The sequence below is a fragment of the Spermophilus citellus genome (genome assembly GCF_964194105.1).
Source record: "Spermophilus citellus genome assembly, chromosome: 11".
Classification (NCBI taxonomy): domain Eukaryota; kingdom Metazoa; phylum Chordata; class Mammalia; order Rodentia; family Sciuridae; genus Spermophilus; species Spermophilus citellus.
The window spans coordinates 132,412,541-132,432,216 of record NC_138192.1 but is presented as its reverse complement, the minus strand read 5'-3'; the positions used below and the strand labels follow the sequence as shown (position 1 = coordinate 132,432,216).

General features: G+C 51.6%; 1 protein-coding gene across 10 annotated transcripts in view; it reads right to left on the bottom strand.

Moving 5' to 3' along the window:
• The window catches only part of AGAP1 (ArfGAP with GTPase domain, ankyrin repeat and PH domain 1), a 496,078-nt gene that overhangs the window by 132,515 nt on the left and 343,887 nt on the right, over positions 1-19,676 (bottom strand). For 8 of the 10 annotated variants that reach the window (XM_081261162.1, XM_081261161.1, XM_081261163.1 and 5 more), the window contains one exon: positions 13,791-13,949. The exons of the other annotated variants lie outside the window; for them this stretch is intronic. In XM_081261162.1, coding sequence (XP_081117288.1) covers positions 13,791-13,949 — 159 coding nt within the window. The remainder of the gene's footprint in view (positions 1-13,790; positions 13,950-19,676) is intronic. 10 annotated transcript variants of the gene reach the window in all.

Here is a 19,676-nt window from a genome sequence, read left to right as displayed (position 1 = left end):
AAACCCTCGACTCCTCCTCATTTGTGTTCCAGCTCCACGATTCATGTTTGAAAATAATTCTACTTGAAACCTTTTCAATAACAGTATACTTATTGCTAAGAGCTGAACACACAGGGTGGGAATACAGGTCAGACGGCCCTGGGTCCCCTGCCCTCTCCAGCTGACGTCCACGGGAGCCTGTGCACTGTGGGGAGTCCACCTGGCCCACAGCTGGGCTCCCGTCCACACATGGCACCCCCAATCCTCATCAGCTGCATGACCTCGGCAAGACATCTAAATTCACCAAGACTGTTTTCTTCCTTAAAGATGAAGACAGCAGTACCCTTTCACAGAGCCGCAGATTTAGCAGGTGACACGCACGAAGCACGCAGTCGGGGGCTGAGCATGTGGACCGTGGTCAGTTTAAGCTGTTCACACCGTCTCATGATGTCCAGAAACTCTGCTTGATTGACAGTCAGTGACTGTTCCCCTACTGACGCAGACACTGCGCTTGGCCTGGGAACAGCGGTGACAAGACAGATCCCCAGCCTCAAGGAGGATGAAACTGGAGGGGGGGGGGGAACACGTGACAGGTAACAGGATAACGAGTACGCTGCGAAAGTTCCTGGCATGGGGAGTGGTGTGGGTAAGTGACCAGGGAAGCGGAATGGACAGTCTCTTATTCACCTTCCAGTACTGGGGACAGGACCAGGGCTGTGAAAGCACCAGTCCCCAATCCATATCTTTATCCCTGTGGCCAAGTTTAAGTCGGTGGGCACAGCTTCACTGAGAAGGTGGCACCCCAAGGACATGCGGCAGAGTACCACGCTCGCCAAGGGCCACACACTGAGCGTGGTCACCACAGCCTGTGGCTCTACAGAGGTGCTGAGAGCTGGGGAGTGGGTCTAACTGGAGGAAGTCACAGGCACACCCCTCCACAGGACATGGGTCCCTGGCCCCTTCCTCTCTCTCTTTGCTTCCTAGCTTCCACGAGGTGAGCAGGTTCTTCTGCCACAATGCTGTGCCTTTCCACAGGTCCCAAGTGACAGGGCCAAGAGACGAGGGACTGAAACCTCTCAAGACCTCAAGCCAAAACAAACCTTTCCTTCTTACCAGTGATTTTTTCAGGTATTTTGTCACAGAGACAGAAAGTGGACTAACAGCGATGTTCCCAAGCATGGCCCATGGAAAGGCTCTGGGGTGAGAAGCTCATGCAGGGCCACGTCGAGGCGCAGGACCTCACAGCACTGTGCTGGGCTTACCCACAGGACGCACACCGCACACGCACTGTTTGACATAGCTGTCTTTCCAAGGTACGACTTAGGAAGTAACATTATAATGGTACACAATGTCCCCTGGAGGGACCTTCCAATGCCCCACTACTGGTGACAGAGTTTGTTTCATTCCTGCACTGTTTCAGACCCTGTGGGAACTGGATGCACTGGTAGCTATTCCCTTTGAAGTAACATTAAGTACGTGGGAATAATATTCTATGACATGGAAAATTTTAATGTATTAATTTGAAGTGGAAAAAGCCTGGAACGAGGCAGTCTTATTATTGGAAATGAAAAAACCACACACACAAACTGGGATGGTACACAGCCTCACATCTGAGCTTTTCTTTTTGGGACTGGGGCTGTAACCCAGGGGCTCCTTACCCCTGAGCCACATTCCCAGCCCTTTTTATTTTTCATTTTGAAACAGGGTCTGGCTAAGTTGCTTAGGTAGGACTGGCTAACTAAGCTGCCCAGGCTGACCTTGAACCTGCCATCTCCCTGCCTCAGCCTCCTGAGTTTGAGATTACCGTGTGAGCCATGGTGTCCAGCAAGAATTTTTTTTTCTCTCTCTCTCTCTTAAACCAAAAAAGCTTATCTTTATTTTTAATTTTTCTAAAATGCAGTGTTTTGTTATGGGGGAAAATGCACAGATATTGTCAAGACTAGCAAAGGACAACAGAAGTAACCACACCTGCCACCAAATTGGAATATGCACGATGACACCAAGGCACTGGACCCAGGCACGGGATGTCGTGGGATACCAGTGTGTGTACCATTCATGCTTCTAAAATAGGAAGGATCAAATGGAAAGTGTAGCATGCTTAGTGCAATTTTAAGGAAAATTAGTTAAAAGGACAAATAGTTTCTTTTAAAACAAGTCACTTGTTCAGGAATGTGGACTGGAAGCATTTGACAGCTAATGCCTTGGTTCAGGATGCTGCCAGTGGCCCCAGAATAAAGGTGACTGTAAGAACAGGCGCTGGCCTCGGTGACAGCCCAAGGCTTGGCTGCTTTCGATGGCAGCGTGTGGTGATAATTTTTCCAGAACGCCCTGCCCGAGTGGATGCTGCAGCCTTACAAATCTCATCTGGGGGCCTGACGGCCTCTCGCTGTCGCTACCACAGCTTCCTGATTGATGGGGGCCTGACGTGCCCCCAGACTTCAATTCCCTTGGTGCCAACACCATAAAGGCCGTGTGCACAGAGATGCTTAAGTGGTGCTTCCGGACACAGCCCCAGGGCGTGTGGGTGTGCAAGGACGCAGCACTTGGCAGTAGCTTGGCAGTTGTCATTCTGGGGGTGTGGAGGTGCTTATTTTACTTTTGCATTAATGAAAAGCTTGATATAAAATGAAGAAAGGGTCAACAGCCGGCTTAAAGTTGAGCTTCCAGTTTTGAAGAATGAAGCTTAAAATTTTGAGGCACATAAAGTAATCCTGTCCTTTAATTCCGTCGTATATAAGAAATAGTGCTAAAGCAGCTCAGTTATAACTGCAGAGTTATCTCAGTTATAACTGCAGACTCCAGAGGACCATTTATTTATAAACATCATGAAAAATAGTGTGTCCACCTAAAAAGATAACTGGTAAGACTGTTAACTTGACAGATGTCTTAGACGGCGGCTCTCACACTGAGGCTGAATTCTTGAACTATAACTAGATGAAAAGATCAGGGGTGAACATTGTATGATGTGTTTATTGATAATGTTAAGCTCCCCACAATCCTGTACTTTAAATGTAATTGCTTTTCTGCAAATAAGGGTACATTCTAAGAGGCTCTGAAATATAAATAGAAACACTTCCCTGCAAATGTACTAAGATTTTAAAAATCCCACTGCAGAAATAATGTAGCAATTAAAACAGCATTTATAACTAAATATGCTTAAAATGCTTCTTCATATAAAAGGGTAAAATTTTAAGTCATTTAAATAACCATCTGCTTCTATGTGATATAAAATTTTTAGTATCATTGTGTAATTAATATTAATATCACTTTCTGTTAATAATCTCATCTGTCAGATAATAAAACAAAAATGTAACAAAAGATGTTCACTGAAAGAAATTTAAGGATGCAAAACCAGAGTAAGATACACAACGTGCCGCAGGTTTGAGGCTGACCCTGATCAGTCATCTGTCTTTCCTCCCAGCCTTCTCATAAGGACTTGTCTGCCACTCTTCCCCAGTGCTCACCTCTGGGCCTTTCCTCTTGGTACCCTGATTTTTTAAAAGCCCTTTGGGTCCTTCCCCTTTTGCATATGTCTATAAATTCTAAGACAGGAAGGAAGGGGGGATTGAAGAAGATTTGAGCAGCATTAAGTTGACAGTTGGCAACGTCGCCAGGAGAAGCATGGCTGGAGTTCTCCAACTGCCGGATCCCGCGGTTGAGCCTCTGAGCAAAGCTCAGAAATACAAAGTGATTTCCTCATCTGAGTGGTCTGGAACCACGAGAGAGAGAATCCTGCATTGCTTAAAGATACACCCCGCCAGGGCCCGACGTCCTGCAGCTGCAAGCACATGCGCTCACTCCGAGTTTCCTTCCAGCTGGAGAACCAGCACGGGCGTTTGACCATCTTTTAACGCTATTCCCCCAGCTGTATGTGAGGCTGAGGTAATACATGTGTTCTCTTTTTCTCCACTCTAAAGTTAAGTCGAAAAATTTGTAGCTGAAAATGTAGGGATCAAAAAAAAAAATAAATAAAAAGGTCAAGTAATTTTGTATGATTTTATATTTCTGTATTTTAGGAAGTTTTAGTGATTTAAGTTAATACACATTGTTGTGTTAGACCACTGAGAAGTGACTTGACCAAATACTGGGCCACACAGCTAAAAGGGAGACTGAGGCACAGAGCCCCTGGAAGGAGGTCAGCATGGGTGGCTTACTACTCCCCACTCCCTGCCCCCCAGGGGTCTGTCTGCTGACTTCAGAGAGCTAATGTGTGTCCTGGAAACCAGCACCCCCATTCTACTTGTCCCCACTCCAGATGTTAACTCTCGCAGACCCCATGAGCTCTCAAAACCATGCCACTCTGTCCTTGAAAGATGTAAGGGTGCTCTCCTGCCTGGGCTCAAGGGCCTCCCCTCCCTCCCCTCTGCCCTTGAGCAGCTGCCAGCCCCACAGAGCCCTGCACAGGCCCATGCTCTCTTCCTGTATGGACACCACACGCCTTCAGCATCCTGAGGTCCTAGCAGTACTGAAAGCCAATGGATGTGTCTATCTTCTTGGGGGCCACTTCCAATCCACCATGGGCCCCACTGCACATGATAAAGCGCTTACTGCATATACTTGTACCTTGCCACCTGAAGGTGATTGGTTCCAGAATCCCCTTGGATACCAAGATGGCAGATGCCCAAGTCACTCATAAAATGGGGTAGCACTTGCATTAAGCTAGGCAGGTCCCCAGGATTCTTTAAGCCTCTCTAGATAACTTATAATACCTAATGCAATGGAAATGCTCTGTACATGTGCTATGTACTGTTTAGGGAAAAACAAGAAAAAAAAAATCTGCACATGTTCAGTACAGATGCAAATTTTTTCCCTCAAATATTTCTGATCTGCAGTTCATTGAGTCCATGGAAGCAAAACCCAACAATACAGAGAGGCGACTGGACCTGTTGAGTGAACGAACAGATGAACAAGCTGCTGTTCTGTGCCAGCTGAGAAGACTCGCTGGGTTCTACTTGCTTGTGCAAGCTGACTGCAGAGCGCCAATGTGTGTCCTGGCAACCAGCACCCCGTTCTACTTGTTCCCACTTGTCAGAGAGCATTTCAATCTGTCTACTCATTGACTTTCTGTCTCTCTCCCATCAGTCCTGGAGAGATTCAGCCCTGTCTGGCTCCCTGCTGCACCCCAGGGCCAGGGCAGTGGGTGGCAAGTAAGTGGTCGACAAATACTTGTTGGATAAACAACGCTGGCTACCAAATTCAGTGACTGCTGTGTAACGCACTGGGTGCAGAAGATCCTTGCCTGACGTGGCTGTGAGTTCACTCATGACTCAGCTCGGGCCACCAGCAAGGAAGGCAGGAAACTCAGGTCTCACTCTGTTACTAATTTAAAAATTTTGCTATTGCTGATCTCTCTGCTGAAAATGTTTTCTGCTGAACACTGAACACACTGTGACCAACGTGCTTCGTTCTGTGTAAGGGACACCAGCTAAAGGCGTGTGGAGAGGGCAACTGAGGCACCCTGGGCACACGACAGCTGAGGTCTGGGCAGGGCCCTGAGCCTGGCAGGGCGGAGCTGCAGCTTGGAGAGGGAAAGGTGGGTGGACATGGATGCAGAAACAGGGCCAGACCAGTGGGGGGCTTGTCAACCAGCGATCAAGGACCAGGAGTGAGTTCCACAGGCAGGGGAAGCCACCAGGAGGCTGTGTGGGACACGCAGGCTGGCTCAAACATGGCTTCTGTTTGAAGATGAGTTTCCTGCTGTGGGGACAAACTTTGGGGAGCAAGGACATAAGCCAGTGGGCGAGTCTGCCCTGAGGGGCAGGGCTGGGGGGGGGAGCAGGGTGGATGCAGGGGCTGGAGCAGCAGAGCCTGGTGGAGTAGCTTTCACGAGCTGAGGGTCAAGGAGGGTGTATTAGTGACTTTGTGAGTGTGTCCTGAGTTACCAGGAGGAAGAGACGGGAAAAGGAACTCAAAAACAGCCTCTGAAGGCGAAGTCTGGGCTCTGCTCTGAATGTGCTGGGCCTAGCTGCCTGTGGCCTTCCCATGGTCTTCTCTGAACACAGGGTGGTCATGGCTGGGGACGTGAACTTGAGCATCTCTGGAGTAAGACAGCCAGGCCTCCCCCGGGGCAGTGTGTGAGGAGAGGGTGGAGCTCAGGGGCTGCTGCAGAGGAAGATGGAGGGAGAGGAAGCTGGGGGATGGCGGGGGCGCTTCTAGAAGCCCAGAGAAGGGAGGCTTTCCAGCAAAGTGGATCTGAAGGTTCCCCTCCGCCGAGAAGTAGACTAGCCAAGAGTTCCAAGCACCCATGAGATGTGCCAGGGTGTGTGGGCATGCAGGGCCGCAGGAGTGGGAGGAGGGGACGAGGTGGGCGAGGGGCTGGGGGCAGCGAGTATGGACATGTGTCCGAGAGAGTGCTGAGAAGGAAAGCCGGGGGCACAGGAGAGACACCAGAGCAGGCCTGTCTGCCCACGGGGGCCATCCAGCAGCGGGAGAGGCGAGGCTCAGAGGGGTGGGCATCTGCAGCAGTGGAGCCCTTGGGAGTCAACAAGGATGGGCTGGAGGGTGGAAGGGACACCCTGTCCCTTGCATGAGGGTCACAGAGAAGATATGGTAGCTGCAGAAGTGGGAGAGGGTGGACGTGGGCAGAGCAGTGAGCAGCTCCCCGGTTCTCCTGAGGTGTGAAGAGGCCCTTCAGGGGAGGGGAAACAGATGGGAGGGGACGCAGTGGAGCAGTGCCCTCTCAGGTGTCACCGGGTGTCCTATCACCGCAGGCTGCTCTGTATCAAAAGCACGTCCTTCCTGCAACTCCCACTCCACTACTCTGGTCCAGTTCTCGGGCAGTCCCGGGAACCGCCCATGCTCCTGAGCGCCATCCCCCTCACTGCGCACACCCCTACACGAGCGCTCCTCAGCGAGCGCTGGCTGAAAATGCCCAGGGAACCTTCCCGTACCCGGCCTTCATCTCAAGCCACTCGAATCCGATCTTCAGCGGCTTGTCCTCCAGACCATCATTTTTAAAAACCACGTCCAAGCGCAGAACGTGCAGGGGGTTGGAGAACGCTTCCCTGGAGGCCCTGCCCCCTGGCTTTCCATCGTTTTGAACACTGCCTTCAGATCCTTCCCTACACCCTGGAACAGATCTGGATACGGCCCTATTTGCTAATGTCTTTATCTAAGTGTGACCCCACAAGAGCCCAGCAGGCCCGGAGTGGCCTGGGCACAGTGAGCGCCATGAGGTGGCAGGATACCCCTACCCTTTGCACAGACAGAGGCCGCGCAGTGTTTCCACAGACCAGCTGCTCCCAGGCCTGCCCCGCCAACGTCCGGTGCCCCTGCCTATTATTTGTATAGTTGTTTGTTAAAGATGAGTTCAAGAACTTCTCTGAGCTTGACCCATTCTATAGTCTCTCAGTCTGGAGATCTAGATGGCGACTCCCGGTCCCCATAGTGTCCCCGTGTCTGAGGACCTCACCCTTCCTGTTCCTGCTCAGCGAAGCAGCCATGCTGAGCAGCACAGCTCAGATAACAACTTAGTGGGAACTAAGACACAGCCTCTCCAAGTCCAGCCTGGCCACCATACTGCCACGTTAGCACGCTGCCCTCTATCTCCATTTCCTGGTCTTCCTCTCATGGGTCCTGTGCCTGGCACATATTGAATGTCACGCCATGTCATAACTGGGGCCATCCTGTGCTCAGAGACAGTTACCAGCAACCCTGCTTCCACCTGCTAGACTGCAGTAGCATGGTCCCCATCCCCCACTGTGACAAGCATAAAGGTCTCTAGGTATCACCCAGAGTCCCCGGGGGTAAAAAACACCCCTGTTGAGGACCATGGCCTAGAGGAAGAGACTGTGGGCCAGGTGCTGTAACAAATTGCCTCCTTCTCCACCGTGTTTCAAACCACTCCCAGGTTTTTGCCTGGAAATGACATGAGGGCTCCCGCTCCCTCTTCTCGTAATCGGGACAGCATCTGACTGTCCTGCTTCTCCTGGGTCAGCAGCTGCTGCTGGAAATAGCTGATGGGAAGGAACTAAGGAGACAAAGTACAAAGATGCAACATTCTGATCAGGAGGGAAAAAATCCACCTTTCCCCCCTGTGGCCAGTTACCCTAGGAAGCTTCCGCTTCTCCCCGGCCACCTGCAGAGAGAGGAACACAGGCTCTGCCGAGAAGGGAGCTAGGGTCATCCTTTCAATTAGGCCGACTAGCCTGGTGAGCGGAGCAGACCCCCGCGGCGGAGAGCAGTGCCCAGCTTTGAGAGACGAGAGCCTGGGGGTCCTCTAACACCAGCCTGCGCAGAAGGCTGATGATGAACCCCAGGGGATGGCTCCTGAAGGCCAGCCAAGCTTGGGAAGGAATTGATAAAGGGAAGTTCAGGTCAGCCAGAGAGGAGAAAATGTATATCTAGATGATAATGCGTTTCCGTAAAAGGCAAGTACTACGGAAAAAACAAATAATTCTTATGATACAGTGTTTCTGTTTCTGAGCATTCATCCCTCCTTAAAAAATACAGCAGAGGAAGAGAATATAAGCTTTGGAATCAGAAAGACCACGGTTTGAATTTGGGCCAATTATTAGGAGTGCGTGATCTTTGTTTCTCAGTATTTTTGAATCATTATCAGACAGGGATAATGACTCTCAGGGTAATGGACACTAGATATGATGCTCATGAGATTGAAGGCGATGAGACACATGTCCCCCCAAACCCCGAAAATCCTGCACATAACACCTCCCGGTGGGTCTGGTGGTGCCCCACTACCACCACCCGCTGGTCAGGCACTAAAATTGTCAGTATAACACCCAAAGGGAAAAAGTGCTAGAACTACAAATATTAAAACCTCTGAATAGATAGTTTCGTATTCTTGAACCCAGTTACGGCTCGCACGCTGGGACCTCTGCGGTCTCTGATGCAGGCTGCTGCCTTTTATGGGTTGGCTCTATGGGAAGAGAAGAAAGGGAGAGCAATACCCAAGCATAACAGGGAAAAAATATTTAAAAGTCAGCAAAACTGAAATGCTTCCAATTCAGGATCCACTGTCCAGTCACCATAGAGTCTGGGGGAAGACACGGTCAAGTGGTTAGAAGAAAGCAGGGACAGACATAGGTACACACCAGCTCACACTCAGGCACACACCGGGCACAACTTCTGTGCAGAGAAGGGAAAGAAGGTGCTCAGTGCTGACCAGGCTGCAGGTGGCCTGGAGAAGGCCGCCTGGGGGAGGCTGAGGAGCAGCACTAGAGAGCCACGTGAATAAATGCAGCTTTAGCAGTGACGCCAGCCACAGCGGGGAAGATAAACTGTTGGACTGAAGCCATGGGGACGGGGCGGAGCCATCAGCACGACCCACAGTCAGGAGGTGGGGCGCGCGGCTGCCACAGACACACAATGGCTGAGGCCCCCAGCCAAGGCTGGCACCCGCAGGACACAGTGACGGGGACAGCGCCCAGGCACTTGGGAAGGAAGGCTGACAAATGCACGGGGGCATGGGGTCCGCTCTGTCCCTCAGCACAGGTGTGACACATCTGAAGACACCTCTCGCCTTGAAGTGAGCTATGACTACCAGGTATGCTACAAATGACCCCCCAGGGCACCCTGCGCCCCACTGCAGTGCTAACTCCTGCTGATACTTCCAGAGAAAATTACCTGCAGAGAAAATGATTAATAAAACAGGAAATTACAGGCTTCCAGTAAGACTCAAGAAAACCCTCAGCCAATAGTTGTCGCAGAGATAATTGTTCTGAATCTATCAATAAAGCTAAGCTGCCCCTTCATTGACTGCAAACACCAATTTCTTTCACCCAGGGTTATAAGTTGGTGTTCACGGGCTCACTACTGCCATTACGGTGATAAACAGTTTAAACCACAACAGGATCTGACATGTAGATCAATTCTGGGTCCATAAAGAATCTACACAAGAGGTTCCAGGACAGGAATTTACAGCCACCAGTTTTTATTCTCTCTTGCTGCAAAAATTACTTCTGTCAAACACTTAGGAGAGTGAGAAAAAATGTAAAAAAATTAATTTTTCATGTACTACTGGAACAGCCTTTTTCAATGCAGAAGCTCAAGATGAATACGTTCTGCATTTAAAAAATTACGCCAACCAGCATGTGGTACTTAGTTGGAAGAGGGATCCAATCCTCCAAGCGGCTCGCCAGCCAGCAATTTGAAACCCTGAACAGAGCTGTCTGGGTTTTCTCTAAGGGCAGATGCGGGGCTCATGTTAGCAACGCCAAATTATATTAGACGTTTAATTTTAAACCTCAGGTACTTAAATGTAAAGGCTTACAACAGTAATAGTCATAAAGCAGTGGGGCATTCCATTTCACAGAATGGATTCTTCTCTGCTTCTCCTCTTAATTTAGCCAGCACCCCCTGTTTCCTAGTTTGGCCCACGACAAAGCCATCTATCTAATTAGGAGTTGCTCACAGCTGCCTGAGTGCAGAGGCCCCGGGGGAACTGGGTGTCAAAGGGGAAGATTGAAAAGTTCTCTGGAGCCAAAGTCTTAATTTCGGATGTGTGTGTGTGGGGCGGGGGTGGGGGCAGAGAAGAGATGAATCCTGGGGCTGTTGTTGTTATGGCGTTTCACAGTAATGCTGGTGACCGCGGCGGCATGCTCAGCACACGGGTAGGTGTGCTCCAAGGCTGCTCAGCCCCACCTCCTTGGGCCAGCCCTGCCAGTGTTTAAGGACTCCGAAATCCAAACCAGAGATGGTGAGGGCCTGGTGGGGGGTAAAATACCTTCAAACAGGAGCGGGGGAGTGTGTCCAGCCTTAACTGCAACTTTATAAAGAATGGCAGAAAGCCCTTATTTGTGTTTGTTTCCTTTGTGATTAACTTCCAAGTTCCCTGGGAATGCTTATGCCAAAGGTCTTGGAACTGACTTATAAACACCTCACTGAAGTGCCCCCAATCAGATTCTGCACCCTGGTGCTCACGGAAGACGGCTGGGCTTTGGCCACTGATAATCAACATGGTAAAGGCAGAAATGGTGCCAGCCGGAGGGCGGCCAGGACAGTGCCCTCCTGGAAGACAGGGGTGTGTTCAGGGCTGTGGGGGTAGCCTGGACTTCTGCATGGCTAGCTGCTGATGCCAGGGGCTGTCAGATGCCACTGTGTGCAGGGACCACAAGCAGGCAAGGATCTAGACTTCAGCATGCAACACTGTCCCTGGCAGGGCCTGCAACCACACAGGTCACTGGGTCCTGTGGCCCGGGTTGTGGACTCCGTGGGTCTGGAATGGGGACGGACTGTTTGCATTTCCAAGTAGGTCCAAGGGGTAGCTGATGGAGAATGAAGACCAAGGCCTGCGATCAGGCTTGAGCATGCATCTTGGTCTTAGGCAGAGTGAGACCTCGAATAAGCCATCTGACTTCTGGACCATCCCCTTACAGAAACTGGAGCTAAGAACAGGATCTGCTCCATGAGAATAAGGGAGATAATCCACATGAAGCCTGAAATGAATATCAGCTCTTATCGTTTCCTCCTCAAAAACACATCAGCTATGACATACCATCATGGCAGAAAACACAGGTGTCGGGCAGGCCCCGGGAACCGCAGGAACCATACTCTGCACCACTCTGCCCTCTTCCTAGTCTTTGCTGTTTAAAGACCCGGATCCACAGCCACTCTGGCCTCTTAACACTCTGCTCTTCCCCTTCTCTCCTCATTTTGCAGAACATGACTCACCCCTTTCACTTCCGAGTGGCTCCTTGGCTGTTCCATTTCCCTTTTCCTCCCCTGTGTCTTTGTCCCAAATGCCCCAGTGCTTATAACAACTTCCTGACGCTCTGTACAATATCCACCTGGCCTGCAGTTCTCCCTGATGAACTCGTCAGCCCTTAGCTCCCACACTGGGTCAGCTCTGGCTGGCCTCCACCTCCCTAGGCAGGCCCACACCCAGGAAACAGGCCTGGGTGTCCGATTTCCTGGGCACAGGCTCAAGTGCTATATGGCCAGGGAGCACACAGGTCTCTGCCAGACACCCAGCTCACATACAAGTTACTTTGCAATTTAAAGAACAGCCTTCAAATGCAGGTGACTGCAGCCGTGTGTGGTGTGACAGGCAGTGTGTAAACACGCGTGTACAGCTCGGTGTAACAAACCTCCATGGAAAGTGACTTCCAGCCAAACCAAGGACTAGAAATAATGACGTCTCAGGATCTGTCCTTGTGGAAATGCCCGTGTGTGTGGCTGTTAGCAGGAGGGAAGGCTATCTAGTGAGTCAGTTCTAATTTGTACTTTAGGTACTTCAGATACTGTGTAAACACGTTCTACGTGCAGAGAGGCAAAGGCGTGTGGGGGTCGCTGTCTTTCAGGAGCTCCCATACCACTCCCATGTGCATAGCGAACAGAACCTTGGAACTGCCGCTCTGCTCAGACTGGTGCCTCACTGATTCTCTCGCAAAGGAGCTGCTTTTCGGTCTGAGCTGCTGCATGAGAAGGCGGGGCCTCGGTGACACCACACGAACATCAGACTCGGGGAGGCTCAGCTGGGCTCCGTGTGAAGTACTTGAAAATAAAATGATTCAGTGTGTGAACTAGCTCCCAAAAAAGGTCACCAGGGTGAAAACAGTGGTTGGTATTAGAGTCCACATGCCACGTGCAGCAGCTCATGCCTAAGGACAGAGAGTGTGGTGGACAGTGAGGGACAGTGAGAGGACAGAGGAGCGGTATCTGCTGGAGGCTGAGGCACATGGGTCTGGTCAGGGAGGGGAGAGAAGGCAGGGGCTCATCTATAATGACCCTAACTCATTCCACTGGGGCTCTCTAGGTATCACCAGGGCTCAGGTGAAGGGCAGAGCATCCAAGGGTCCCTGCAAGGGCTGGTGTCAGATGCTCATGTCTCCCAAAGCGTCTTTTTTGGAGTCGGGAGGGAGCCGTGGACTGAACATGGGTGCGTGCTATCTCTGTGCCCCCAGGAGCGAGCTTTTGCAGGCCTGTGCTGCTGCGGCAGCGCTGCAATCACCTTGACTGCCTCCTCGCATGGAGATGCTTTCCTTTAAGGCCTCTGTGTGGCCATCTCCGCCAAGGGAGTGTGGAGTAACGAGAAGTAAGGATGATGTTTACCCAGAGCAGGGTCCTGCCGCAGCAGCTGGTGGGTCCTCAGGGAAGACCTGATGCTGCATCTTTTAATTAGAACAAATTATGCTAAGATTATTCTCAAAGCCTGTCTGAGAGATTGTGTACAACAGTGGGAATTCCCTTAAATACCAGTGAACAGGCCACAGACAAAATGCCACAGGCGGAGCCTGCTGTGGCCAGCAAGGGTGCCCCCCATGTGATGATTCATGTTTCAACTGCATCAAAAGAGTTTCCTTTGCACATATGTCCCCTAGGAAGCAGGCCACACTTGTCAAAAATTAAAACAATGCAGAAGAAGTGAGGAATTACAGAGGGACGCTCCAGAATCTAGAGGGGCACCAGGAACCCTAGAAAACCGACAACAGACTGCATTCACCCTAATAATGTACGACGTGCGCTGAGGCGGACGCAGGCCACGCCGTGTCGGGCAGGGATGTGACACGTGTAATCAGGGATGTGACAGCTGATGTTGAGTCTCACCCAGCATCTCCCTGTCACGTGACATTGGGCAAGCCACTTGTCCTGTCTGCAGCCCCAGTTTCCAAATCTGTCCAATGGGGATAAACATCCACTCCCTGAGCAGAGGGGACAGAGGAGATGATGCAGATGAGAGACTATCAAGAACAAACGCTCCACAGGTGACAGGCGAGACCGGTACTGCTGTCATAGGGACCCAAGGGTTTTGTGCTCCATGTGGAGCACATTGAACTCAGGCATCTTGCCCAGCCCCTGGTTTACATGGAGGACCAGGAGGTGGCCGCGGTCTGTGGGGGTGTGCCCCCTCTTACCACTGCTGATGGCCGAGTTTGCAATGACCGTAGCCTCACTCCACTGGTCGGCACTGGAGACTGAGTAGGAGCGCTGGTGCATGCCGTCGGGTCGGCTGTTGAAGGAGACCAGGCTGACGCCGCTTGCCATCTGAGACCCAGACGCACTAGTGACATTCCCTAGGAATAAACAAGTCAGGTGAACACCACGGCGGACTGCACACCACAGAAGGCAGCACGAGGTAAGTCTACAGGGCCTCTTGCTGGCACCCAGTGTACCTGACCACCGAGAGCCACTGTCGTCCTGCGATGGCTAATGGAAGCACCATACGGCAAAGGGCAGTGAGGAATAAGGGTGGTGCACATCTTGCTGCTGCTGGACGGAGCCACGCGAAGGACCCTGAAGCTCAGATGGCCGCACAGAAAGCAGCCCCCCAGTCCCAGAAGAGGGGCCAGGGCAGGAGGCGGCTACAGACGCCTGCAGCCAACCTGTCCACAGACTAGCCACACGTGCTCAACCACCAGAGTCATGCGTCTGGTGCCAGAGGATGAAGCTACGGTGCAGCGGTACTTTATGATCAACACAAATCAAAGTCCCCAGACGCGACCATGGAGGAGACACAGACTCTGGGACCAGATAACTTTACTCTTAACCTTGAAATGACTAAGCAGAGGAAAAATAACCCCAGCGACTTCATAGTGCGTGTGGGCTGTGATGAAAAATGATTCCATTGTACACTTAATGATTTCAATCAGTTGCTCAACATCAAAATGAATTATTATCTGGTCACACCAATTGTAGACTCAAAAACATAATTAAGTGCTTTTCTCTAAAGCTCAGCCAATCATACCTGCAGCTCCTGAATCAGTCTGTTAGATCTAGAGGGGCTGGTTGGTTCTTTTTTTTTTTTAAACTTTTCTTCAATTGTTTTAGTTCAGAGCCAATTAAGTTCTAAACTGTTTCAGTGGAGGGTTTTCACAGCACAGGGTTTTAAATGTGCAGCCCATTAGCAGTTCCTAAATCTGGCCAATTACCAGAATTTCCCGTGGAGCTTTTTAAAAATAGAGGCTTCAAGATCAGGCTTCTGATTTTGATTCAGGAGGTCTGGGGATAAGCTTGGGGAATATGCATTTTCAAAAGCACTCCGGCGATTTAGGGGCCAGGGAGAGGAACCAGGGCTCTCCCCAAACAAGTGGCCTCATGTCACCATGTGCAGCCTGGAAAGTTAGTTCACCGAGGGGCAGGGTGGGGCCCTACCACACAGGAGCTTACGGAGACAAAGGGTCTTGCTTTAGAAAATATATTCCTACCTTTAGATACCTATTTTATGCCATTGCCTGAACTGGGACCATAAAAGAAATTAGTCACAGCTGGTCTAACCTGAGTCCAGAAAACTGCTGGAAGTAACGCAGGAAGCTGAGAACCTTGCAGCCAAGGGCCCGGCGCAGAGGCATGGCCTGGGAGTGCTCCGGGAACGCAGAGTCCCAGGCACCCTGGCCCTGGAAGTCCAGTAAGGTGTCCAGGTGACTCAGGGCACATTAAGTCTGCATGGACCGGCTGCAGCACTCAGGTTAATTAAAAAACAAACCCCCAAACAAACTAACTAGTAAGACAAACACCTGTAGCCGCGGTGCCCCACTGCAGACCCCTGCTCTGGAAGGCACTCGAGCAGGAAGGGCACAGACTCCGGGTGGAAGCCTCGGGTCCTGCCTCCTCTGCCCAGGTGCAGGCTCTTGAGCTGGCTCTCCCCAGTTCTCGTGTTCTGAAAGCTTGATGCAGGGGGTAGGTTGGCTGGGGCACCTCTGTCAGCCTATGACCACAATCCTGTGCTCGTCCTGGGGTATCCATAAGGGCTGCATCTGTCAGCTCCCATACCTTTAGCTCTCCTGGGCTAATGGACGGCAGAGCGGGACAGTGAGCTGCCCCGTGTGTTCTGGGCTCCCCTCCTGAGAGGCACCTTGGGCTGGCTGCGCAGCTCTGCTGGAGGAGTGCTTGGGTGCTCCACCTTCTCCTTGGCCCTTGGGGCCTACAGGTGGCCTGGGCCATCCATGCCAGCGCTGGTGCTGCACTGTCCCCTGTGCTTCTCTTCCCCAGGGACCTCGATCCCACACATCACCCATCAGGGCTGGACTCGGGGAAGAGACGCTGCTGAAGAGCAGCTCGTGGGGCTCCCTGGCCCCACCCTGCCTCTATCACATGACTTCCCAGCAGGACACCCCCGACATTTTTATGGAAGGTGAAAGGGAAAGAGGGAAAAGTGGTGGAAGGACAGAGAGAAGCCACTGGGAGCAGGGCGTGACACCTCCTGGCTGTCACCCAGACTTCTGTGCCAGGCACCCCAGCCTGCTCTGCCCACGGGACCCCTGCCTGTGGCCCGACTATCAGGGAGGTGATTGTCTTCTCTCTACAGTGCCCACTGGAACCCCGACAGGCCACCACGGAGTGTGAACCTCTATGTAATACCGGCTTCAGGCACACAAGGCCCGATGGCTGAAAGACCTGAAGGAAATTCACTCTGTCCATCCGTCCATCTTGGGGTCAGTGCTCTCCCTGCTCACCCACTCTGAGGCCATTCCCAGGACAGACAGGCTATCAGCCTTGCAAGACCACTTCCTTGAAGGCAGAGGAAGTCATTTTAGTGCGTCCGTCACTGGCTACTGAAGCAAACTCCAGAAAGAAGTGTTCGCGTGCACACGAGGTCAGTAGGGGGGACTGCCCGCAAGACAGGAAGAGCAGGTGACGGCGGAGCTGCCTGAGAAAGGGCTGGTGTGCACCTCGGGGTGCCATCCTCCCACTGCTGACTGACAGCCAGACTTGGGCAGCCACAGGGCCCAGAGACTTCTTCCCGACACCCTGGGAGCAACCCATAGCTGCCATGCATCTCCTCAGGTATTTGTGGTTCCAATGGTCACACGCTGGGGCACTGCTCCACTTACAATCAACCATAGGCCGAAGAAACAAACAACCCCTAAATGTTTAGCGAATACTTTTGATAACGTCAAATATTCTAAACTAATTCCAATAATCTGTAATACTCATTTTTACACACACATACGCTAACAAACTCAATCGTGGAACTTCATTTCTGTTCTTGATTGAAAGTCATTAATTAATTGGCCACATGATACCACCTAGGCAATTTCTGCATGTCAGCACCTACCAGAATCTGCCTAGGTGAGACCACACGGGCAGGCCCGTAAGCGTAAAAGGAGACATTTAGGATGTCTTCTCCTCTCTAGGTACTTGAGGGCTACCTGGCTCACTGCATGGTAATTTGTTTCAGGTTAAGGAGTTATTTATTAAGGCTGAAGGGCTCGAGTTTCTTGTTTGTGAAGCCAACCACTCGATCGTCTGAGAGGTAAGGACCTTGACCTTAAGACCACCCAAGACTCACAGTGGCTATACTGTCCCAGTCACTGTCAGGTCAGGCTGAAGAGTGCCCCAGCCCTCAGGAGTGGACAGACCATTGCTGGGCAGGAGGTCAGGGGCAGCCACATGAGGCCACCTAGGCACGGACACGTAGCTGGAGCCTGAGCCAGAGGACCCGCGGCTCTGAGGCTGGACATGGCTTTCTTTGCAGGACCTTGTTCCCTCAGAGGGAGTCCAAGAGCCTGGTCAGAACCCATGTCCTGGAGGAGGATGTGGGACCAATGATTGGTTCTGACTCACCACGCCCAAGTCCAGTCGCTATCAAGGGGCCTTGAAGGAAGCTTCTGCTCCCCTGGCCCAGGGGCACGCCCCTCTCCTCCGGGGTGAGCGCCTCCAGGACACGCACTTCCTGTCCTCCCCCAGCTCTTCCCGTTCTCTGGCCTAGCATATCCCTGCACCCCACTGCCGCAGGCAGCCTCCCATGGCACCCCTTATTCTGCATAATCTTCAGGGGTGCCTACAGAGAGACCGCCTCGGATGACAGGGACACTCACTGTCTTTCCCGGAGGAGGGCGGCTTTGTCCACGGATTGGGATATTAAATATTTATTCCCATGGCAAAGGAGACAGGCTGGCTTGCACCCCACTCTAAAGACCGCAGTGTCTCAGCTTGGGGTTCCTCTCCTCGGCACCACCGAGTGTGCTGGCGTTACCCTATGAGAAGTGGGACTTGGGGCACCTGTCCTAAGGCTGACCTTCTGCACTTCCTGGCTCATTGCACTGAACCTGGGCGGTGCTGGGCACAGTGAAGGGGCGTGTCCTTGACCTTGGGAAACCTGCAGGCTAGTCCATGAGAAGGGATCAGGCAAGTCCACCAGTGGCCCAGGAGCCAAAGAGTGCAAGGGGCAGGGAGCTCCCCCTGCTGGAAGGTCCAGGAAGGACTTGAGAACAATGCCTTGAGCTCAGACTTGGGAGTCTGACCCAGTTAGGTCAAGGGCAGATGGAGGGAGAGACACCACCTGACACTCTCCAGGACATCCTCAGGTGCGCTCTGACAGACCCACAGTGCAAGGCTTTCACACAGCATCTCAAATCCTGTCCATCTCTTTCTCCCACAAGACTTCCTCTTCCTTCTAATCCTCTACACTAAAATGTTCCAGGTGTCCCGGGCAGCGTCACTCCTCATGGTCCCACACTGGAAGTGACCAAAGTGTCCCACTCAGCATGGTACAACGTGGCATACACATGTGGAGTTCCTCACGCCACCAAGAGCAAAGGAGCTGGCCACAGGGTGGCCATGGGAGGAACTGCAGACGGACCATGGAGCCGAAGGTGGTGAGCAAGAGAGCTGGGCAGTCCCTGCTGTCCAACGGCTCAGGGATGACAAGCACATGTCACCTGAGGAGTGACAAGTAAGAGGTGACGGCGTGTGTGTGTGTGTGTGTGTGTGTGTGGAGGGTACCAGGGGGCCCGGGGGCTTCCTTAGGACTGGCTGCCTGCTGCCTCTTGATGTGAGCACTGGTCACCTGCACACCCAGCTAGAATTTAGGATTTTGTACCTTCAAATTTACCGAAAAAGTTAAAAAATGTCATCTGAAAGCAGAAGCCAGGTCGGGAAGTGTCCGTGAGAACTGGGTTGGACAAAATGGCAGCATCACCAGTAACAGGCCCTGAAGGGTGGGCCAGCTCCCAACAGCACCCGATGCAGCCTTCCACATGAAGGTGGCGGGGAAAGGACCTCTCAGCATTTGCTGGCTACCTGGTCCCTTCAGAGCTCAGAAAGACCATCTCCTCAATAGCCCCTCTCTGGATCAGCTGGCTCCCTGATTAGCAGGGGGCGGTGGCATTACCATGCTAATCCATGTCCTCCCAGCGCCACTTCCTTGATATGGATATGTGTGTGTGCTAGCGGGCAGCCTTGATTAGTGCACGCTTCCATGTGTCAAAAGCACCAGATTCTCTCCAAAGAATAATTTCAGCTGTACTTACATCCCTAAAGTGTAAGAGTTGATTTGAAAAGGTACTTACCTCCACCATATGCTATTTTTCTTTAAACAATTTGCATTTCAAAGTGAATACGGCATTTATATCTGAATGAATATCAGTATGTTGCCTGAACTGATCTCCAATGAGCATGAAAAAGATGCTGGTTTTCTATTGAACAAGAATGTTTTCATCCACCAAATGACATCAAAGACAGAGTTCCTCTTTTAAGCTATAGGCTTATTACATTAAAAATAGCCTGCTCGGATTTTTAAAAATATCCTCTGAAATGATGGCTTTTCATGGCATTCAAGCCAAGATTCATCAACAGCCATTTCCTCTGGGATACAAGACTTCACTCACGGCACCTTGTACTTCTGGTCTATCTTCACAAACGTGACTTCACTTTACCAACCGGTTTAGGAAAAGGAGACTTACTTATTGGTTAAATAAGCCTGAAAAAAGGAGCAGCAATAGGAGAGAAGCAAAACTGAATTTTCAAGCACACTGAGAGGGCCGCCGCCCACACAGGATTCTACCAGCACCACATGGCAA